The sequence below is a fragment of the Ranitomeya imitator genome, chromosome 1 (genome assembly GCF_032444005.1).
Source record: "Ranitomeya imitator isolate aRanImi1 chromosome 1, aRanImi1.pri, whole genome shotgun sequence".
Taxonomy (NCBI): domain Eukaryota; kingdom Metazoa; phylum Chordata; class Amphibia; order Anura; family Dendrobatidae; genus Ranitomeya; species Ranitomeya imitator.
Genome location: NC_091282.1, coordinates 1189085563 through 1189109622, shown reverse-complemented (window position 1 = coordinate 1189109622; position 24060 = coordinate 1189085563). Strand labels below are relative to the sequence as shown.

Genomic DNA, 24060 nt, shown 5'->3' with positions numbered 1-24060 from the left:
TCAATGTTAAAATTAACCTACCCTTAAAACTATAGACTGTTCTGGTCTTTGTCAGTGGGCAAACTTACAAAATCAGCAAGGGATCAAATATTTATTTCCCCCACTGTATGTGTTCACACTAAATGAACACATATTTAAGATGACGTTGATGTGGTCGAAACCCTGCCCATCCATGGCCGAACCTCCGCCTACTTGCGATTAACCAATTAAATTGATGAGTGGGTGGAGAATGGATAGCATTGGAGGAGATAAGCCCATCAAACACCAGAATTTTACGCCCAGTGAGATCCATTCAGAGAATTTAGTGGCTCTCACTGGGGTGTTGGCTCTCTTCGTACACAGCATGGAGTCGCCTCTTTGTACCGGGTTGTTGCGAATGAAGAGCAGGCTCAAAAGAAGGTAGTACGATCCTTCATTATCAAGCGACAGGGAAGGAAGTTTCTCCTCATAGCAGGCGAGTTGAGGCACCTACTGCAAGAAACTTTTTAAGGACTTTGTGAAGGAATACGGGATCAGCCAGGCTGGGACACATCCATAAAGTATTGCAGCTGGAGGAGCTCCCTTATGTAGTCCACAGAGTGTAGTGCAGAGTGGTCACAACGAAACACATTGACCCGTGTGTCCCTGAACTAGGAAGATGGAGGTCCTCAACATCACCCATTATTCTGCAGTAATGTTCCTCACAACATATGTGTCAACTGAAATGTTTGCGCCTCTCCCATGAAATGCAGATGAAGACTTCAACTGTTTTACATAATTTCAAGACCAAGTAAACAAGAGTTTATTTTGTTAGTAATATCTGGTTTACTCTTCAAGACAACAAAAGTTCCCAACTTGCTCCAAGACACCTTAGCATGCAGTGTGAGAGTGACAGCAAATGACACCTACACATGTCCACACACCCATTGACACCTGTATTGGGGGGTTTAGGGACGCAGCAGTATCCATTGGCCAGTCTCGGCCCTTACACTAGAAAACCTACTGACTCCATCCTGTGCTTTCAATGAATGAGCGATCCAGAGAGCTTAAAACTAAATAGGGAACTTAATGGGGTTGTCCGTCCTTAAGCTAGAAGTCTACAGTGTCAAGCTGATCTAGCAGTCTCCAGCTGTGATTGGCAGCATCTGGGATAGAGGGGTGAAAGGGAACGCCCCCCAGAGAAAACCCTGAAAAAACGGCAACTTGGAATGCAAAACAGAGATTTCACATCTTGCCCTACAGAAGGAACAAATTTGAATATCTTTACAAATGTGTAACGAAGCTCAAAAAGGACAAGAGTGGCCGAATCAGTGGTAGCAAGGATTTTTACAATGTAGTTAATTCAATTTTTGGAGATCGTAACAGATCCCCTTTAAAGGGGTTAGCCGGCCTTAGGCTTCAAGTCTGCAGTCACTTTATGTAAGAAATTACTATTATAGTATTACAAAAGAATACTTACAGTTGCGCATTTCTGGAAAGTTACGTCTCCAAAACCAGATGAGAGAACATCCCGAGGCTGTGAAAAATATAAAATAAAATAAAAAAAAATAATAATCCCAAAAATACTGAGGATGTGTTCACACGATCAGGTTTTCAGATACAAAATGTAAAGTCAAAAACAATATTTGTGTCAAATTCATGATGATTTTTAAGCCATTTTTAAACTATGCTTTTTTCAGTTCTTGACCAAGTCCTTTGATTTTGTTATCCTGATGATTTTGGCCAATTCATTATCTGGCACAATTTATAAACAATTGTACTCCAGTACCCCGTGGTAGTAGAAAATCTGTCTGCTTTAATATTTTTATAGTTGAAGACTAACATGGGACTTTTCTAAAACTTTTTCCAAGAATTGTGTAAAATTTTACTCCAAAAATGGGACAAAATTCATCAAACATCATGGGCCATGACAGACTCGAAAGAAAAGGGATTTAAAAAAATGCAATTGAGGATTAAGCTGCAGAAAAAGGATGCATTTTTGCATTAACTACGTCAAGAGACTGCACGGTGGACTTAGTGTGAGGACACAGCCTCAGGACCTCCATATTTTCTTTACAGGTGTCTTTTCTGCATCTAATGCAATTCTATGGGGAAAATACTGTATGCACATAAAACTCAGCGTACCTGCAAGAGAAATTGGCATCTTGCGGATTTGAGACACGTTCCGCAGGTGAGTTTATGTGTCATTAAAAAAAAGCGCAGTAGGAAGGAGATTTCTATAAATTCAATCCAATTTCCTGGAACTGGCAGATGCTGACACAGTGAAAATACACCGTGTAAAATACTCAGCAAAATCTCACTGTGGACACATAACCCAATGGTTAAGAAGAATCCAAAATGATGAAACTTAAGCAGCATTTACCTCCGCAAGATCTGCCCACCAAGTGCCCTAGTTACCCATGCCATAGTTTGATATGGTGCCATCAATATGTATATTTTATACCATATAGGAGTGGATGATGTAACGATACCTTACTAGGACATATGGCCCGTCCTGAAAACTGACAATTAGTGATGAGCGAACATGCTCGGATAAGATGTTATCCTCCATGCTCGGGTGCTAACCGAGTGACCTCAGCGTGCTCGAAAAGTACGTTCGAGTCTCCGCGCCGGTATGTCTCGTGGCTAGTGTTGAGCGATACCTTCCGATATTTGAAAGTATCATCCGATACCGGCAAAATATCGGATCTCGTCGATACCCGATACCAATACAAGTCAATGGGACACAAATATCGGAATGTATCCTCGATGGTTCCCAGGGTCTGAAGGAGAGGAAACTCTCCTCAAGGCCCTGGGATCCATATTAACTCACCCCTCCGAAGGACCCTGGCTGTCACCGCTGCAAGTGTCCGCCTCCGTTCCTGTGAATTGCAGAGAGTGAAGGACCTTCGATGACGTCGCGGTCAGGTGACCGGTCACCTGACCGCTCACGTGACCGCTCACCTGACTGCGACGTCATCGAAGGTCCTTCACTCACTACATTCTCAGGAATGGAGGCGGACGCTTGCAGCGGTGACAGCCAGGGTTCTTCGGAGGGGTGCGTATAGCACAAAAATATCGGAACTCGGTATCGGAATTCCGATACAGCAAATATCGGCCGATACCCGATACTTGCAGTATTGGAATGCTCAACACTACTCGTGGCTGTTCGACAGCCATAAAACATTGAAGGTTTGCCTAACAAACAGGGAATCCATGCACGTGATGTGGCTGTCGATCAGCCGTGAAGATTCCTACATATTTTTCGAGCGCACCAAAGTTACTCGGTTAGCACCCAAGCATGGTCGGATAACACCTTATCCCAGCACGTTCGCTCATCGCTACTCACAATATAAGTAAATTATCATCTATGATCTGCATCATTCCTCAAGTATTTATTATTTCTAGAAGATTTCATATTATATCTGTTAACAGTGTTGAACTGGATTGGCAAAGATCCACTGGTAACATTGATTCTTGGGGCCCACTACATGCAAAAATAACCTGGCCCTAGTACAGACAATTTACTTTTGTTTCTATGTAATATTAATTTGGCTAGATTGTTTAATGAATGATTAGATTATACCTTTTTCTGCAAATTGTGAATGAAGGGTAAAATCACTGCTCATTAGCACTCCTTCACAGGGGCCTACCAGAGGATTCTCCTGTTCTCCGGTGGGCCAGTCCAAACCTGTATCTGTAGATCATGACCCTATTTTGCCTATTAAGGTGTCTGCAAATGTGCATTTCCATGAAATCTATGGAAGCTGGTTGAGCTTGCTTCCACATTTTTCGGAAATACAATAGAAGTCAATCGAGAGAGCCTCCCATGAGAAGTCACCTCTCCACCGGAGCAAGACGACAACCCATTCTTGGAAGAGATGTGGTTCCCGGAGTTGAGTCGGGAAATGGGAATACCCCTTTTTTGGAATATAGTCACGACAAGTAGATTGATAGATGGATGACAAGCTGACCAATTCTCTAGTGTCTCTATTTAATAGTGCACTCAGGAAGGGAGCGATCTTACTAATTGGTTTCTCCATTATATGTCAATAAAAACTACAAATTTTTCAGCAAAAATTAATCCGTCAAAAATTTAAGTTTTTTTGAAGTTGAGGCAGATAAAACTAAAGCTCAAAAAACAAAAATGACCATACCTTTAAGCAGGGCTGTGGAGTCGGAGCTCATTTTGGTGGAGTCGGAGTTGGAGTCGGTGTCATGGAAATTGAGGAGTCGGAGGTTTGCTCACCGACTCCACAGCCCTGCCTTTAAGGACACCGGGTAATATTATTAGATACTGCATATTATTTGGACACCATATGGTGGAGTCATACAACCAGTACTATTTCACGTGTAGGTTCAGTAGAGCTGAATGTAAGATTACCCGACCCATTTTGGTTCTAATGGATGCACTCTTTGACTTACCGCACATTTCCCTATAGCTACAAATTCATGGCTTCTACTAAAGGAAGACAGATTTACAGCCCGTAGCACCAAACCCGCGTCACAATGAAAATATAGTCACATTTTAAGAGCAGCTGCTCAACTACCCATGAAGGAGAGCGGCAGAAAATTAGTTATTGATTTCCACTGACGGGAACACAAATAATTTGTACTGACAAGAGGGCACATTATATTACCATAAATGTGGAGAAAATACATTTCAGAATCACCGAACATGACTTTGGAAAGAAGTGGAGAATTTTGCAGCCGCTGACGGAGTAGAGACCTCAGATGTCACGGGCAGGTGACCCGACCGGTGACACACAGAAGAATGGGAGCTACACATCTGTCATATTAGCCACCTGGACAAAAAAGGGGTTATCCATATTTACGTTTAAAGGGATGTTCCTAACAGAATGGGGAGGAAGATTAGAATGTCATGCAATTTGGGGATACAAATTTTGTTATGTCATCAAAATGTTGTATTTCCCATAAAAAGAGTATATCCTTCATCGAACTTTGCATTGTGATATCCTCTATTATTCAAATAACAATACATAACAAAAAAATAAAGTTGCACTCCGTAATGCTAAGGTATGTAAATATTTATTGGTCAACGCGTTTCGAAGCTTCAAACTTCTTCATCAGGACGAAGCCACTGTGGTCACCATGGGTTGTCCTGATGAAGTTTTAAACCTCAAAACGCATCGACCAATAAACCGGAGAATTGGATTCTTGTCTTCTCATCTTTTTGAGGGGAGCGAAGGTTAACCCATTTGTTTCCAGTTTTTAAGGTAGAAATCTAAGAAAATATGCTACAGAGTGGTGGAGCAAAAAATATTTAGATAGGTGAGTAAAACTGAGAGCTCCTCTTCACAAAGAAAAAAACAAGATATTGAAAGTAAAGATGAACAATTCAATTTGCGCTACTCGATGTCCAGTCCGGTCCTCCATGACAGCCGGTCTTCACTTTATCACCTCTCAAAGACTCCGAAACGTCCTGAGTCACGGCACCGTAGGATGCCGGGTACAGAAGTGAAGACCCCGTTGTCACAGTAGACCGGACGCCGGTCCAGGGCAGCACCAACTGAATTGTTCATGGCCAATTAAATCCTTCACATACTTGGGAATTGTGGATCACTGCCGCCCTTTTTGACTTTCTCCGTTTCATCCATGAGGGTATTAAGGCAGGAACTGTCTGTGTTCGCAGATTATCAGAAGATACAGATTTTCGAATTAAGTTTACTGTCCCATTTGGCGCCAATTTCTGATCCGTGGAAATATCTAGAACAGACAGACAATGGCATTACCAAAAACGATAAGAAATCAGTGCATGTTATCCACCTGGTTATTTCCAATTGGCTTTACAGGGATCGCCTGACGAGGAGACATAAAATACATAAAGTAGTTGCCACAGAAATTAGCAGCTTTCTTGGATTCTGCAGAGAAGGCAGCAGGAGGAAAAGTGAAGGTACGAGGTAGGGTGACTGCATGAGTAATGTCACTGCCAGGATAAAGGGTCGCTATGAAGGGAAGAAGAGCAGCACGACGGCACAGGTCAATGGGAGCATGGAAATGACACCTCAGTACAACCTGCCGGACCCCATTATACAGTACATCAATAGGGTCAACCGTGTCATGGGTTTCTAATCTACAGCACACATGTGAACAAAACCTTAGGAGTTTATCCAGGATAGGAGACAAGGATACTATTTTGTTCCACACAAAACAGACAAACAGCACCATCCTTGTATATGGGTTGTGTCTGGTAATGCAGTTCTGACGAAAAGTAGAGAGGGACAGACCCTACACTATACATGGAGAAAAGGTAGAGAGTGACAGATCCCACACTATACAAGGAGGGTAGGTGTAGAGAGCAACAGACCCACAATACACATGAAGGATAGGGAGAGAGCGACAGACCCACACTACTCATGGAAGACAGGTAGCGAGTGACAGACCCTGTACTGCACATGGAGGGCAGTAAGAGAGTGACAGATCCTGCACTATACATGGAGAAAAGGTAGAGAGTGACAGATCCCACACTATACAAGGAGGGTAGGTATAGAGAGCAACAGACCCACAATACACATGAAGGATAGGGAGAAAGCGACAGACCCTACACTACTCATGGAAGACAGGTAGCGAGTGACAGACCCTGTACTACACATGGAGGGCAGTAAGAGAGTGACAGATCCTGCACTATACATGGAGAAAAGGTAGAGAGTGACAGATCCCACACTGTACAAGGAGGCAGGTATAGAGAGCAACAGACCCACAATACACATGAAGGATAGGGAGAGAGCGACAGACCCACACTACTCATTGAAGACAGGTAGCGAGTGACAGACCCTGTACTACACATAGAGGGCAGTAAGAGAGTGACAGATCCTGCACTATACATGGAGAAAAGGTAGAGTGACAGATCCCACACTATACAAGGAGGGTAGGTATAGAGAGCAACAGACCCACAATGCACATAAAGGATAGGGAGAGAGCGACAGACCCACACTACTCATGGAAGACAGGTAGTGAGTGACAGACCCTGTACTACACATAGAGGGCAGTAAGAGAGTGACATACCCTGCACTACTAATGGAAGACAGGTAGCGAGTGACAGACCATGATTTACACATCGAGAGCAGTAAGAGAGTGACAGATCCTGCGCTACACATGGAGAATAGGTAGAGAGTGACAGATCCTACACTATACAAGGAGGGCAGGTATAGAGAGTGACAGACCCTGAAATACATATGGAAGACAGGTAGCGAGTGACAGACCATGCACTACACATGAAGGATAGGAAGAGAGCGACAGATCAGCCCTACTCATGGAAGACAGGTAGTGAGTGACAGACCAGGCACTACACATGGAGGGCAGTAAGAGTGATAGACTTTGCCCTATAAATGGAGAGAAGGTAGAGAGTGACAGATCCCCCTATACAAGGAGGCCAGGTAAAGAAAGTGACAGACCCTGCATTACACATGGAAGACAGTGAGTTACAGACCATGTCCTACACATGAAAAGCAGATAGAGAGTAACAGACTCCTCGCTACACATGGAGGGTAGGTGGAGAGCGACAGGTCATGAACTACACATGGACATCAGGTAGAGAGCGACAGACTCCACACAATAGAAGGAGGGCAGGTAGAGCGTGACAACAGACATTTGTCGCAATCCTAAACAAGACCTTTAAGTTAAAGCAATTTTTGTTATATGCTGCACCCTTCAAAACAGGCGCTCCCTTTTTTTGCCGACACCTGCTGCTTGCATCTCACCTTCTGCAGAGCTTTCCCAAGTTATATCTCTGATAACAGTAAGGGTAAGTACATACCATCTGGAACTAGCAGCGCTTTGGACGCAGCACATGTTCGCTGCGTTCAAAGCGCTGCCGTCTAATGAACACAGGTGTTTCCGCATGTGTTCACTTAACTGTGCAGATTCACCGCGTCCAATACATTGTATGGGTGAAAATTGACATGCTGCGGTCTGGAGAGACATGCCACATGTTACAGTGGTAGGGTCCCACCGGTCTGTCATGACTCACCACGCGGTGGCTGTTCTGGCGTCCCGGAGCTGCTGGTTGGGGGCATGCTTGCTCCTCTCTGGTGCTTCCTGCTGTACTGCCTGCTGCTGAGTTTAGGTGTGTGCGCGGCCCCGGGTCGGCTTAGGTCGCGGGCGCACACGTCCCCTGCACTCTATTGAACTGTCATGACCTGATCCAGAAGTGCCTCTCCATCAATAGTGGGTACGTGCAGGTTATTTCTCCGCATTTCCTCCCTAGGACTGTGACTGATCAAGCTTGTTCCTTTAGCTTAGGCCCACATTGTGCTCCCTTGTATGGTGTGTTACCCAGCTGTCCTTTGCTTTCCCTACAGTGCCTCCTGCAGTCCCTGCTCCTGGTGGTCCCTGGATCTTGTTAACCCTGCCTGCCTGGTCTCTGCCATTCCTGCTCTTGGTGGTCCCTGGATCTCGCTAAGCCTGCCTGCCATGTTCTTTCCTATTGTGCCTCCTGTCGTCCTTTCTCCTGGTGGTCCCTGATCTCGTTAACCCTGCCTGCCGTGGTATTTCCTATTGTGCCTCCTGTCGTCCCTGCTCTTGGTGGTCCCTGGATCTCATTAACCCTGCCTGCCATATTCTTTCCTATTGTGCCTCCTGTCGTCCTTTCTCCTGGTGGTCCCTGATCTCGTTAACCCTGCCTGCCGTGGTATTTCCTATTGTGCCTCCTGTCGTCCCTGCTCTTGGTGGTCCCTGGATCTCATTAACCCTGCCTGCCATATTCTTTCCTATTGTGCCTCCTGTCGTCCTTTCTCCTGGTGGTCCCTGATCTCGTTAACCCTGCCTGCCGTGGTATTTCCTATTGTGCCTCCTGTTGTCCCTGCTCCTGGTGGTCCCTGGATCTCGTTAACCCTGCCTGCCATATTCTTTCCTATTGTGCCTCCTGTTGTCCTTTCTCCTGGTGGTCCCTGATCTCGTTAACCCTGCCTGCCGTGGTATTTCCTATTGTGCCTCCTGTTGTCCCTGCTCCTGGTGGTCCCTGGATCTCGTTAACCCTGCCTGCCATATTCTTTCCTATTGTGCCTCCTGTTGTCCTTTCTCCTGGTGGTCCCTGGATCTCGTTAACCCTGCCTGCCGTGGTATTTCCTATTGTGCCTCCTGTCGTCCCTGCTCCTGGTGGTCCATGGATCTCATTAACCCTGCCTGCCATATTCTTTCCTATTGTGCCTCCTGTCGTCCTTTCTCCTGGTGGTCCCTGGATCTCGTTAACCCTGCCTGGTGTGGTCTTTCCTATTGTGCCTCCTGTCGTCCCTGCTCCTGGTGGTCCCTGGATCTCGTTAACCCTGCCTGCCCTGGTATTTGCTATTGTGCCTCCTGTCGTCCCTGCTCCTGGTGGTTCCTGGATCTCGTTAACCCTGCCTGCCCTGGCCTTTCCCACTGTGCCTCCCGCCTTCCTGGTCCCTGGACCTCGCTCTCTCTCTCCAGCCATCTGTCCCTCCATCCTAGGTTCTCTTCCAGGCTTGCCCGGTTTCCTTTTCCTAAAGTGATTACTATTTGTCTTCTGGATTCCCTTGTGCTATCTTTCCTTATCCTGCTGGTCTGCCCCCTTAGACTGCTACTCTCTCTGTCAGTCCTTCGAGTTGCCCTTTCGTTACCGGCAGTCGTGGTATTTGAATCCTCTGAGCTTGCCCCTGACGGTCCCTGTATAGGGGTCAGGCCACTAGGACCAGAGCCCAGGGGAGGCTCGGTATCACGACCCAGAGGGTCTACTCATGGATAACCCATTCTTTAGCGTTACACCACATGACAGTCTCCGCGGGCAAGTTGCGGGCATTTCTTGAAATCCATCCACTATGCTATAACATTTGGAAGATGCGGGTTGGACGATGCACAAATACGAAGCATCTCCCTGCAGCGTTTACGGATCATCTGCACATACCCTTACATCCCAAAAAACACATCCTTTAGGCATTTTTTCTTAGCAGCACTGCCATAGCTGACTTTGTATCTCCCATGTTACTTATTTGCTCCAATTTCTCCTCAAACAACAATATCACTTGTTATATTTTCCAAGAGGAGCGCAGGATATATCTGACTAATAAAAGTGCCAGGATTGAGTACTCGTCGGTCATGCCCCATCATTATCTCCTATGTCACCGCTTTCTCGCCAACTCGGAAAGCAACATACAGAACCTTCAATTATACTTAGCCGAGTAATGGCGGCAGAGACGTTTCCCTGGAGCGCTATCACTTACTCATAGGAAAATATCTAAAATTTGCACAAATATTTGTGGGTTTTACCTCTTCCCTACAAAGTCAATAATTACGGCTTCCGTAACCTCATGTCTAATGTGTTGCCTTCTCCGTTACTAACGCAGGTCAACCCTCAACAGCCCTGACCTAACACACACCCTGCCAAACAACGCTAGTCTCTAGGATGCCAAACACTGCAGGACTCGCCAAACCTGTCTAATCGGCCGTCATGGAGTCCTCCACGACAATGTGTGCTTGGAACCGCACATACACAAAGCGGATTTACCCCATCAATGGCTGTGGCCGGTCTGCAAATATTGACAGGCTGGTTTCATAGAGTCCGCTACATGGTCATAATCCAGTGACATAAGGATTAGCTAAAGGGTAAATACAACAATCTTAAGGTATATTATAACACAAAGATATAAAGTTGTATTACATTACAGTTAACCTCTTCATGACTAATGATAGCAACCAACAAGCTTTCTGCAATGAAACATTACAACTCATAATACATGTACTACACCCAGTGGAGCATGGTGGATTCTACGACCTGTGCACTCCCCGTTTGCAGACCCGATAGCATGCATTCACAGCCCAGTGGACAGCGTCATATCACAAAATAGAATTCCAAAATAAAGAGCACTTTTTTATGTCACGTGTCATTTTGAAGAATTTGGTGCAAAAAAAAAAAAATCACCAAAAACACAAGAAAAAGAGACAAAAAAACCCTTACTTCAATAAAACACAAATAATGAATCGGGCGCATAGTCTATTCTTGTACCCACTGGAAAAGATGGACATCATGTGTAGGAAGCGCAAATATAGCCAAATATTTCATACTTTAGACTCCATTTGTATAACTAACGCCAATGGATCTGACACATCTGAATCCCCTTTTTCGAGCACAGACCAAACCCACAGATGGAGCCAGAAACGCAATGTGAACAGCACCTTACTCTACTCTTAGTTCAGCACGCATTAGTACTTGGCCGAACAAAGTGGGTACAGTGGCTTACGAAAGTATTCATGCCCCTGGCATTTTTCATGGTGTGCTACCTCACAATCTTGAATTTCCCCTAGTTTTTTGAGGGTCTGCATCAGTTCATGTAAAGAACATGCCTACAACTGTGAACATTTGGTTTTCTTTTTATTGTGAAGCTGATTAGAAGCACTTCACCTTCATATTAAACGAAGTAGGTTTCTTCTAGCAGTGCAGGAGTTAATCTGCCCAGTTGAAAGCTCCTGAAAGCTTTCCTGCATTAAGGATCTCAGCTGTTCACTGTTATCCACTCCCATCTTCTATATAAACTTGGTCCTGGCTAGCACTCTTTGTCAGAGAACTTATGCTGCATGGCTGGAGGTTGTTGTTGTTGGTTATCATTGGAGAAGGCTTTGGTGGATTTATCTGTAACTGTTGTTAGGTTTTGAGTGTGTGAGAATTCCCTTTCATCTCTTACTTTGGTTTAACCCCATCCTCCACTCCCCAGATGCATTCCTCTGTTATTTTTGTGAGTACATTTGTATGTTTGGTGTTTTCCTTTATCCCTGTTCATATTACCTTGTTAGTCTGGTTGTTGTATTACTGTACACTACTACTCTCCTCTTCCCTGGGTCGTTTAAGGGTACAGCCTAGGGCGGATTCAGGAGCTCAGCAAGGTACGTGGCCACCGGCGTCTTCATCATCAGAAGTAATCCGGGAAACAGGGCAAGCTAGTGTGCCCCTGGTCCTGGGACACCCGAAAACAGAGTAGCGACATGCAGACTATAATCCCCAACATCCACTGCAGAAGGCAGCAAATACTGCGTTCTGCCGTTGAGCTGATATATAGATCCTGTTTCGTGTATAGAAAAATCTGCAGACCTATGCAGCTTTATTTTTCCTCTACAGAATGAGTTGGATATGCTACTCAAGTATTTTGAAAAGCTAGGTGACTTCAATTTTTCAGACTGTTTTTACTTAATGGGAAAACACTTTTTAAGTAATGTGAGCTATTACCTGTCTACCTTACATGCCCCCCATGCATGTTGTGCCAATGGATAAGAATATGCCATGACTGTCCGAATTTTTCATAAACAGTGCCAATAAATTCACAGGGTTCTAGTGCTGAGAAGACCTGCCCAAAAATTGGCGTTTCCACACATTTATGGGAGGTGCTAAATGGCCATTTGGTAACTATACCCATGGGATAATCAGGAGGAAAAATATACGGACCCATTCCTAAAAGAAACAGGCCTCATTATACCAATAAACCTGCTGTTTAGTAGCCCTGAGGCCCCTGATCTCTCTTTCTACTTGTGTCATGCTATTTTCCGAGAACTTTGGAAGCATCCCGACATACAGTACAGAGCAAAAGTTTGGACACACCTTCTCATTTAAAGATTTTTCTGTATTTTCATGACCATGAAAACTGTAAATTCACACTGAAGACATCAAAACTATGAATTAACACATGTGGAATTATATACTTAACAAAAAAGTGTGAAACAACTGAAATTATGTCTTATATTCTAGGTTCTTCAAAGTAGACACCTTTTGCTTTGATGACTGCTTTGCACACTCTTGTACACTTCTTGTACTTATTTCAGCCTACGGCAGAGCATTAGTTGTGGTGTTTGAGCACATGAGTATCCATAAGGGGCTTATACAAGGATATTAGATCTTAAAGGGTATTTTCCCATCTCTTAGAATTTGCCACTACTTTAAGATCACTGAAGGTCCAACCTTCAACCTAAGAACAAAAAGGACACAGGTCTGTGTTTCATATTCACTTTTCCCTGCACAGCAGCGCCCCCAACCACCTCTGGCTTTGTAGGGAACTGCAAGTGGCCACGGAGGGGATGTCAGACTATACTAGCGCCGATGTCTCTTCATTCTCAAGATTGGCGAGGGTCCAACAACTCCTAGAGGTCAGATCTCCATCAGCCAGAAAGTGACGGCATAGACTAACATTTTGCTGTGATTTTACGAGATGAAAAAAACCCTTTTGCCCGCCATCTGTCAACATCAACTGGAAAAAAACATTGCATTGGACACCATAGTAGTTAGTACCATGCTCTCCCTGCACAGATCTATGCAAAAAAAAAAAAACCAGAAGAAAATGGAGGAAAGACAAACCTTTATTAGATTCTGGAAAATCTTCAGCCTTTATTGGTTTGTGATCCGATCTCTATAAAAGAAAAAGGCGATAATAATATTACTGGAGCAAAGACAAACCATGATCGTCACAGAGAAATGTAAAAGGCAGCTCCGCCGTGACTCCATCAATACATTATTGGGTACACTACACGGCAATGTGCCGCGGTGACCTTAGCTGCTGCCATAGCCTGGAGCACTTAGAAAAAGGATTGATGAACCGTTCGGCGGAGGTTGCGTTTTGCATGCAACTCACATGCAATGTACAAGTGGTGAGAGCACAAGCCGCACGGATCGCGAAGAGGTGTAGGAACCTGGAGACGGCCATTCCCAGATATATCCTGGAGCACAAGCAGAAGAAGTGTTTTTTCTTGCTGAAAATTTTTTGCCCGCAACATTGGCACAAAACACTGGGCAGGATAAGTGTTAGATTTTGGTGCAAGATTTATATACTGGAGCAAGAACCACAAGAAAGAAACTGTCCAGAAAGAGAAAAAGTTGCCTACACCTATTAGGGTAGCTGCCTAATGTCCAGAATTCAGCAGAAGCCCAACTCTATCAGAGGGAAAGGAAACCCCTCCATCTTGTAGAAACGTAACTGTAGAATAAATCAGCGCACATAGGGTCTTATCCAATGGACAAAATAAGCGATCTAATAAATTTGCACTAACCTGATAGATCTAATGTAATGACATATAGATCTCTTTGAGAATATCAGCTGCAGCAGATCCACGGGTCCGTAGTGACCATATCAGATGTGAAGAGGTAGAAGGTTTGTGGATGTAATCCACGCTGCCGATTAAAATGCCGGACCAAAGATATCCAAATGAAGGAAAGTGGTTTTTATCTCAACGCGTTTCGAAGTTCAAGTGACTTCTTCCTCAGGAAACCAACCACATGTGTCTACATCGATACAGGTATATTAAACATGTGGTTGGTTTCCTGAGGAAGAAGTCACTTGAACTTCGAAACGCGTTGAGCTAAAAACCACTTTCCTTCATTTGGATATCTTTGGTCCGGCATTTTAATCGGCAGCGCGGAATACATCCACAAACCTTCTACCTCTTCACATTAAATATATGACTTGTGACATGCTTGAAGGGGGTAGGTTGTCTGGTTCAGGTTAATGACCTCTTGGTTATCCCCAATTCAAGCATATCACTGATCATGGGCTGAGATGAACCTGGAAGTGGCGTCGGCCGGAACAGAAATCGGGACATCAGGGCAGATTATTTGGTTTGCTTACGTTAGCTTCTGCAGCACTCTACAGACATCATCATCGCTGTCCCCATTGGTGATCTAAATTCCCTATTAGTATGTCTTTGGAGTGTGAGAGGAAACCCGAGGAAACCCAAGCAAACAAGGGGAGAAGATACAAACTCCTCATAGATGTTGTCCTTGGTGGGATTGGAACCCTGGACTGCAAGGCTGCAGCTCCGACCACTGAGCCACTGCCACCCGACCATTACCTACATAATGAAAGTATATTGTTTAAAGGTTTGCAACTTTTGGCATTAAAAATTTGCAAAACAATGGACAGAGACAAAAATAAAGAACATTTCTAAATTTTGCGATAAATTCATCAACTTCGAGACATTTTAAAGAAATTAAGAAAAAACATACGGTAATAATTCCCCTCCAGATCAGCATCGGCAGCAGGGCGCGGGAGCGCCGCTGACCCCGCATCATAACACAGGACACACAGGCCACCCTTAAAAGTGACGGCCCCTGCAACCAGCCTTCCTCCACCCGGGACACAGAGACCTAATACTGGCCCTATTACAAGGTAATGCTTTAGAGGAATTGGCCGCCCGCCGTCTATTATTGCCACTCTTTTCCATTTGTAACAAAGGATCAGAGTAACCCCATGAATAAGACCCAGGAGGGTCGAAACGTTGGGTTTCTGTCTACTTGTATATTTCCGTCTGCAAAAATCTGTGGCAACCTTTTTGTTTCTTCTTTTGAATAAACCTGGCATATACCTTTTTCTGCATCGTACCAGTATTGTGTGCGGTAATTTTTCTCTATTTGATTGACTGACTGATTTGATTTGATTGACGCTACACTCATCAGAAGGGCGTTAAACTAGAAGAAGAGGGGACGGGAAGAAAAACATTAGACTCGAACAAAGACGACCCAGGAAAACATATTCAGAAGGGAGGTAAGAACATTTCTAAAACAATCCACAGCGAGGAGATTGGAACAAAACAAAATCCTCTAAACTGCATGCTCGCAAACGCCAGAAGCCTGACAAACAAGATGGAAGAACTAGAAGCAGAAATATCTACAGGTAACTTTGACATAGTGGGAATAACCGAGACATGGTTAGATGAAAGCTATGACTGGGCAGTTAACTTACAGGGTTACAGTCTGTTTAGAAAGGATCGTAAAAATCGTAGAGGAGGAGGGGTTTGTCTCTATGTAAAGTCTTGTCTAAAGTCCACTTTAAGGGAGGATATTAGCGAAGGGAATGAGGATGTCGAGTCCATATGGGTTGAAATTCATGGAGGGAAAAATGGTAACAAAATTCTCATTGGGGTCTGTTACAAACCCCCAAATATAACAGAAAGCATGGAAAGTCTACTTCTAAAGCAGATAGATGAAGCTGCAACCCATAATGAGGTCCTGGTTATGGGGGACTTTAACTACCCGGATATTAACTGGGAAACAGAAACCTGTGAAACCCATAAAGGCAACAGGTTTCTGCTAATAACCAAGAAAAATTATCTTTCACAATTGGTGCAGAATCCAACCAGAGGAGCAGCACTTTTAGACCTAATACTATCTAATAGACCTGACAGAATAACAAATCTGCAGGTGGTTGGGCATTTAGGAAATAGCGACCACAATATTGTGCAGTTTCACCTGTCTTTCACTAGGGGGACTTGTCAGGGAGTCACAAAAACATTGAACTTTAGGAAGGCAAAGTTTGACCAGCTTAGAGATGCCCTTAATCTGGTAGACTGGGACAATATCCTCAGAAATGAGAATACAGATAATAAATGGGAAATGTTTAAGAACATCCTAAATAGGCAGTGTAAGCGGTTTATACCTTGTGGGAATAAAAGGACTAGAAATAGGAAAAACCCAATGTGGCTAAACAAAGAAGTAAGACAGGCAATTAACAGTAAAAAGAAAGCATTTGCACTACTAAAGCAGGATGGCACCATTGAAGCTCTAAAAAACTATAGGGAGAAAAATACTTTATCTAAAAAACTAATTAAAGCTGCCAAAAAGGAAACAGAGAAGCACATTGCTAAGGAGAGTAAACCTAATCCCAAACTGTTCTTCAACTATATCAATAGTAAAAGAATAAAAACTGAAAATGTAGGCCCCTTAAAAAATAGTGAGGAAAGAATGGTTGTAGATGACGAGGAAAAAGCTAACATATTAAACACCTTCTTCTCCACGGTATTCACGGTGGAAAATGAAATGCTAGGTGAAATCCCAAGAAACAATGAAAACCCTATATTAAGGGTCACCAATCTAACCCAAGAAGAGGTGCGAAACCGGCTAAATAAGATTAAAATAGATAAATCTCCGGGTCCGGATGGCATACACCCACGAGTACTAAGAGAACTAAGTAATGTAATAGATAAACCATTATTTCTTATTTTTAGGGACTCTATAGCGACAGGGTCTGTTCCGCAGGATTGGCGCATAGCAAATGTGGTGCCAATATTCAAAAAGGGCTCTAAAAGTGAACCTGGAAATTATAGGCCAGTAAGTCTAACCTCTATTGTTGGTAAAATATTTGAAGGGTTTCTGAGGGATGTTATTCTGGATTATCTCAATGAGAATAACTGTTTAACTCCATATCAGCATGGGTTTATGAGAAATCGCTCCTGTCAAACCAATCTAATCAGTTTTTATGAAGAGGTAAGCTATAGGCTGGACCACGGTGAGTCATTGGACGTGGTATATCTCGATTTTTCCAAAGCGTTTGATACCGTGCCGCACAAGAGGTTGGTACACAAAATGAGAATGCTTGGTCTGGGGGAAAATGTGTGTAAATGGGTTAGTAACTGGCTTAGTGATAGAAAGCAGAGGGTGGTTATAAATGGTATAGTCTCTAACTGGGTCGCTGTGACCAGTGGGGTACCGCAGGGGTCAGTATTGGGACCTGTTCTCTTCAACATATTCATTAATGATCTGGTAGAAGGTTTACACAGTAAAATATCGATATTTGCAGATGATACAAAACTATGTAAAGCAGTTAATACAAGAGAAGATAGTATTCTGCTACAGATGGATCTGGATAAGTTGGAAACTTGGGCTGAAAGGTGGCAGATGAGGTTTAACAATGATAAATGTAAGGTTATACACATGGGAAGAAGGAATCAATATCACCATTACACACTGAACGGGAAACCACTGGGTAAATCTGACAGGGAGAAGGACTTGGGGATCCTAGTTAATGATAAACTTACCTGGAGCAGCCAGTGCCAGGCAGCAGCTGCCAAGGCAAACAGGATCATGGGGTGCATTAAAAGAGGTCTGGATACACATGATGAGAGCATTATACTGCCTCTGTACAAATCCCTAGTTAGACCACACATGGAGTACTGTGTCCAGTTTTGGGCACCGGTGCTCAGGAAGGATATAATGGAACTAGAGAGAGTACAAAGGAGGGCAACAAAATTAATAAAGGGGATGGGAGAACTACAATAATAGATTAGCAAAATTAGGATTATTTAGTCTAGAAAAAAGACGACTGAGGGGCGATCTAATAACCATGTATAAGTATATAAGGGGACAATACAAATATCTCGCTGAGGATCTGTTTATACCAAGGAAGGTGACGGGCACAAGGGGGCATTCTTTGCGTCTGGAGGAGAGAAGGTTTTTCCACCAACACAGAAGAGGATTCTTTACTGTTAGGGCAGTGAGAATCTGGAATTGCTTGCCTGAGGAGGTGGTGATGGCGAACTCAGTCGAGGGGTTCAAGAGAGGCCTGGATGTCTTCCTGGAGCAGAACAATATTGTATCATACAATTATTAGGTTCTGTAGAAGGACGTAGATCTGGGTATTTATTATGATGGAATATAGGCTGAACTGGATGGACAAATGTCTTTTTTCGGCCTTACTAACTATGTTACTATGTTACTATGACTGGACCACATGGTCTGTTCTACAAGCACCTCCTTGTCCCTGACCTGAGTGCACACCATTATCCCTATATATATACGGTAATAATTGACAAAAAAAACAAACAGAAAACTGTCTTGAAGAAATCGCAAATGATGAATCAGGGTCATAGTCTACTATAGTCTGGTACCCATCTGACAAGATGGACACCACGTGAAAGAAGCGCAAACAGAGCCAGGTGTTACATACTGTAGACTCCATTTGCCGCCAACACAAAAGGATCCGACACATCTGAATCCCATTTTTCGAGCATTCAAACAAAACCCACGGATGGAGTCAGGAACACAGTGTGAACAGCCCCTTAGTCTATTTTCTAGATCAGAAAGCGTAAGGGCTCTGCCGAACCAAGTGTACTTGTGTATGGGAGTCTCAGGATAGGAGAGTAAGGCCGGGGTCACACTTGCGAGTGCCATGCGAGAAACTCGCGCATCAATACCCGGCATGGACACCAGCACTCGGGACCGGAGCGTTCAGCTGCATAGAAACACATGCAGCCGCACACTCCGGTACCGAGTGCCAGCGTCAGTGCCAGATATTGAGGCGCGAGTTTCTCGCATGGCACTCGCAAGTGTAACCCCGGTCTAAACCTCATACACTCCCCACTCCTGTAGGAGTTTGGAAAGGAGGGAGCAAACAAGTGCTGGGTCCTACTGTCATAATGAGATTCCTGGGGCCCAGAGGAAGTGATTCTGAGGCGGAACTTCCAACTATACAGAACATGTGCCCTTCGGTGATCACTAGGCTATAATAGATTATTTGTGTAGAATCATGTAAGAAATAGGCCAAAGGGAATATTTTGGGCTCCTAAGATCTTCTAGCATTGGGACAGTCAATCCCAACCATCCGGTAAAAGTGGAGTCTCCCTTTAAGGCTGCTGTACGTATAGTGGGATCAGTGCTGTAAGACTCACCACGTCATTACCCGCCATATCTTAGTATGCAAATTGTTGGACCTTAAATAACACTATCACATTCATCTTCCCCGAGATATAATTCCTAATTTAACGTTGCGACTGATACCTTTGCAGACTGGGTCAGAAAGCTGAATTGCAATTACAGCAGATAAAATCTCGGCAAACATAATAAATCCAGTATTGTTAAAAGCTTATATCCAGCAAGACATTAATACGGCAGTAATTCCCAAAGCAAGAGTCATTTCCCTCAAACCTGAAAACTAATTTCACAAGTTATTACTGATTGAACTGAATATTAAATCACAATTAATGAATGTGAAGTTTTTCAGAGACGCGGGATCATTGATATGAGCCAGAAGAGTTTTTAATACCAGACATGGTACCAGAATATTTGCAGTTTACAATCCATACTGGGCCAGTAAGTCAGACTTCCCGAGAGACTCCAGTACAAAACCCTAACCACGGCATACAAAGCCATCCACAACCTGTCTCCTCCATACATCTATGAACTCGTCTCCCGGTACTTATCTGCACACAACCTCCGATCCTCACAAGATCTCCTCCTCTATTCCCCTCTTATCTCCTCTTTGGGACCTATACGAAATTATTAGCTTGAAATTTATCCTGCTACATTTGCTTAAACATATAATTAACTCATCCCTAATTGGGTTGTTTCTCTTTGGCGCCACTGTAAGAGGAAGCGATGGTACCCCAAAGAGCACCTGCATGATGTGTCAATGTGGAAGACTGCCATCTACCGGAAAATAGGAACTATGCGGAAACCACTGGCACCGGAAGAGTTGCAGGGGGAACGAGTTTGTGTGCGGCACCTGGTCAGGTGTCTGGGATGAAGAAGTTCCCGGATATAAAGGGCCTGCATTCCAAACCGCGGGTGATTTGGAACCAAGAATCTGAGTGGTGCGAACGTAAGCCAGACACAACACTGAAGCAAGTGTGACAGGCCTTGGCGGAGAGTGTGAGCTAGCAGGGTGCTGGCCCACTGTCAAACAACCCGGACAAAGCCCAGCGAGAGTCGAAAACCCGACTACACCGGTCAAGACCTGAGACCCAGATCTACACCAGTCAAGAGCCAGAGCCCAGACTGCATTAGTCTAGGTCCGAATCCCAGATCTGCACCAAAGTCCAGAGGGAGTCCGACCGGGAGCCAGAGCCTAGCCCTCTGTCCCCTAGTTCCAGGACACACCTGCCGTCGGTCAAGCACCAAAGTTCCAAGAGGAGACTTCAACCGGAGGACACATGCGGTGATAAGAGGGAGACAAGAGTGAGACATGGCCATCACTTCTTACACCAACAGATACGATACAGGGTTCGGCCTGGGTAAGGACAACACGTGAGGTAGGGGTTGGTAGGGGCAAAAGGAGGCTCGTTTCTTAACAGACTTCTTTAGGAGGACTTGTGGCCTAGTAGGAACACCCGATGACCCTGCTAGGGACATTATGTCAAGAGGAGCTAGCATAGCACCTCTCCCAGGAAAAGGTGTACCACCCATGTCAAAGGGACACTTGTGAAATCTTTTAAGAGACTTCTCCGATAATTCTGATTGAACAGTAAGACTTATCCCGTGTTTTGCATTGTATAACCCACTTGTGTTTGCGCTATTTTCTATTGTTAAACTTCTTCTCAGTTCCACAGATTCCCACCATGCTGGAAGCAATAAATAGTGTAATTGTCTGTTCCACCTTGTGCTCTTCTGAGCGTTGCATCCATTCTCCTGCTTACACGACTGTGATGTTAGGTGGAATTGATGAAGCTACTCGCAACTGAATTTCTAGATTTGCGCCGGGCTGGAGGCAGACAACTGTTTGCGGCAAATTTTGAAAATTGCAGTCCCCCGGAATCAGCCCATGTGCCGGAGGAAAAAGGTTTTCCACCTCCGATTACAATTATTAGATATAAAGGGCTCGTGCACATGATCATATTACAGATTCATGCATGGGGGGGCTGTAGTGTATCTTGATCTTCCTGTCACCAAGTCAAAAGCGGTCATTTTGCCTTTTTCTTTTTTAAGTCCGCCATACAGTTTCAGAGATATGGGCCTATTTATTAATAACCTTTTTTTGTCTTTCCAAAGGGGCGTGGCTCTCTGGATCCTCTGGGGCGTGTCATTAGGCTGTACAGCATTATTACCCTTTGTGCCACTCCCCTTGTGAAGGCCATAAAAAAAGAGAAAAGGCTTATATCTCTGGCACTGTATGGTGGATTTTAAAAAAGCCAAAAAATGGCCTCACTGACATAAAAGCAAAACACCCATTTTTATCTAGTGACAGGTCCTCTTCTAGAGGGGCACAGCAGGCACCAAGCCAGTGCCAGGAGAAGCACCACTGAGTTACCCTGGGATCAGCCCTCTTACCCCACTTGCTTGTTTTGTGATATAGCAAAAAAGTAGAGTTCCCTCCTCTGGAGAGACTGGAACCATACGCTCGCCTGTAGAATTTTGCCATGTTTTATTGTGCCTGTGCCAAATAAAGTTCTCCCCTTGCCATTACATTACAGGGGTGCAAAGGGGTTTCTCCTGTCAGAATCCATACTTTGTTATCTTTTACTTGGGTCATTGCATTATCATTGTCAATAGCATATTCCCCCCAATTGAACAGGGGATGTGCTGCCGACAACATGCACACTTTATAGAGACAACTATGGCATTAATGATTAATCTGTCCCTGTCCAGCTTCATCTGCGCTCATCTGTTGCACCATGGTGCATTTTGTTTTGCCACCATTGAGGTAATACCAAAATGTTTTTACCACAATGTTTTTACCAACATATTCAAAAATTTTGGTAAACTGTGTATTTTTTAATACAGTTATGGAAAAACTGAAGGGACTCATAGCTATCCACCACCAATGCGGCAAAACTCCATTTATGCCACCAATGCTGCAAAGCTCCATTTATGCCACTAATGCTCCTAAGCTCCATTTATGCCACCAATGTGGCAAAACTCCATTTATGCCACCAATGCTGCAAAGCTCCATTTATGCCACCAATGCTCTAAAGCTCCATTTATGCCACCAATGCTCTAAAGCTCCATTTATGCCACCAATGCTCTAAAGCTCCATTTTTGCCACCAATGCTCTAAAGCTCCATTTATGCCACCAATGCTCCTAAGCTCCATTTATGCCACCAATTCTGCAAAGCTCCATTTATGCCACCAATGCTCTAAAGCTCCATTTATGCCACCAATGCTCTAAAGCTCCATTTATGCCACCAGTGCTCCAAAGCTCCATTTATGCCACCAGTGCTCCACAAAGCTCCATTTATGCCACCAATGCTGCAAAGCTCCATTTATGCAACTAATGCTCCACAAAGCTCCATTTATGCCACCAATACTGCAAAGCTCCATTTATGCAACTAATGCTCCACAAAGCTCCATTTATGCCACCAATGCTCCACAAAGCTCCATTTATGCCACCAATACTGCAAAGCTCCATTTATGCAACTAATGCTCCACAAAGCTCCATTTATGCCACTAATGCTCCTAAACTCCATTTTATGCCACCAATAGTGCAAAGCTCCATTTATGCCACCAATGCTCTAACGCTCCATTTATGCCATCAATGCTCCACAAAGCTCCATTTATGCCACCAATGCTGCAAAGCTCCATTTATGCCACCAATGCTCTAAAGCTCCATTTATGCCACCAATGCTCTAAAGCTCCATTTATGCCACCAATGCTCTAAAGCTCCATTTTTGCCACCAATGCTCCTAAGCTCCATTTATGCCACCAATTCTGCAAAGCTCCATTTATGCCACCAATGCTCTAAAGCTCCATTTATGCCACCAATGCTCTAAAGCTCCATTTATGCCACCAGTGCTCCAAAGCTCCATTTATGCCACCAATGCTCCACAAAGCTCCATTTATGCCACCAATGCTCCACAAAGCTCCATTTATGCCACCAATACTGCAAAGCTCCATTTATGCAACTAATGCTCCACAAAGCTCCATTTATGCCACCAATGCTCCACAAAGCTCCATTTATGCCACCAATACTGCAAAGCTCCATTTATGCAACTAATGCTCCACAAAGCTCCATTTATGCCACTAATGCTCCTAAACTCCATTTTATGCCACCAATAGTGCAAAGCTCCATTTATGCCACCAATGCTCTAAAGTTCCATTTATGCCACCAATGCTCCACAAAGCTCCATTTATGCCACCAATGCTCTAAAGCTCCATTTATGCCACCAATGCTCCACAAAGCTCCCTTTATTTTGTATGGGACTGCCAGAATAAGCAGTTCTGTGCCATCTCTAGCAGCCCCATTCAGAATGAATAGAATAGATATACGCAGGCACAGCTAATGCTCCTTTCTGATCAGACTCTTTAGTTCCCCGTTCTCAGGATTGCTGGGAGCCCCAGACATCACACTCAGGCCGGGGTCACACTTAACGAATGAAAAATCGGTCCGTTTCTCTCAGCCGATAGTCGCACAAGTGTTCTCCGTATGGTCTGTGTGTAATCTGCTTGCAATGCGATGATGCCATTTTCTCTCACCCATGTATCTGTATGACATCTGTATGACTTTACATTTTTCACTGATTTTCCTCATTGAATTTAATGGCTCAATGGGCTGAAATTAGGAAAATGTGTGCGTATGTCTCGCAAGTCACACTGATGGTCCGTGTGGTGTCCGATTTTTTTCTCGCACCCATAGACTTGTATTGGTGAGACTCGGGCAATATACGCGTACA

The 24060-nt window shown here is 44.2% G+C and overlaps 1 protein-coding gene across 2 annotated transcripts in view; it reads right to left on the bottom strand.

Annotated features, from left to right (window-relative positions):
• The window catches only part of EVC2 (EvC ciliary complex subunit 2), a 205874-nt gene that overhangs the window by 165467 nt on the left and 16347 nt on the right, over nucleotides 1-24060 (bottom strand). For both annotated transcript variants that reach the window (XM_069744826.1, XM_069744825.1), the window contains exons 2-4: nucleotides 13271-13322; nucleotides 5525-5685; nucleotides 1439-1495 (exon numbers count right to left, since the gene is read on the bottom strand). In XM_069744826.1, the coding sequence (XP_069600927.1) occupies nucleotides 1439-1495; nucleotides 5525-5572 (105 nt within the window). In that variant the 5' untranslated portion in view covers nucleotides 5573-5685; nucleotides 13271-13322. The remainder of the gene's footprint in view (nucleotides 1-1438; nucleotides 1496-5524; nucleotides 5686-13270; nucleotides 13323-24060) is intronic.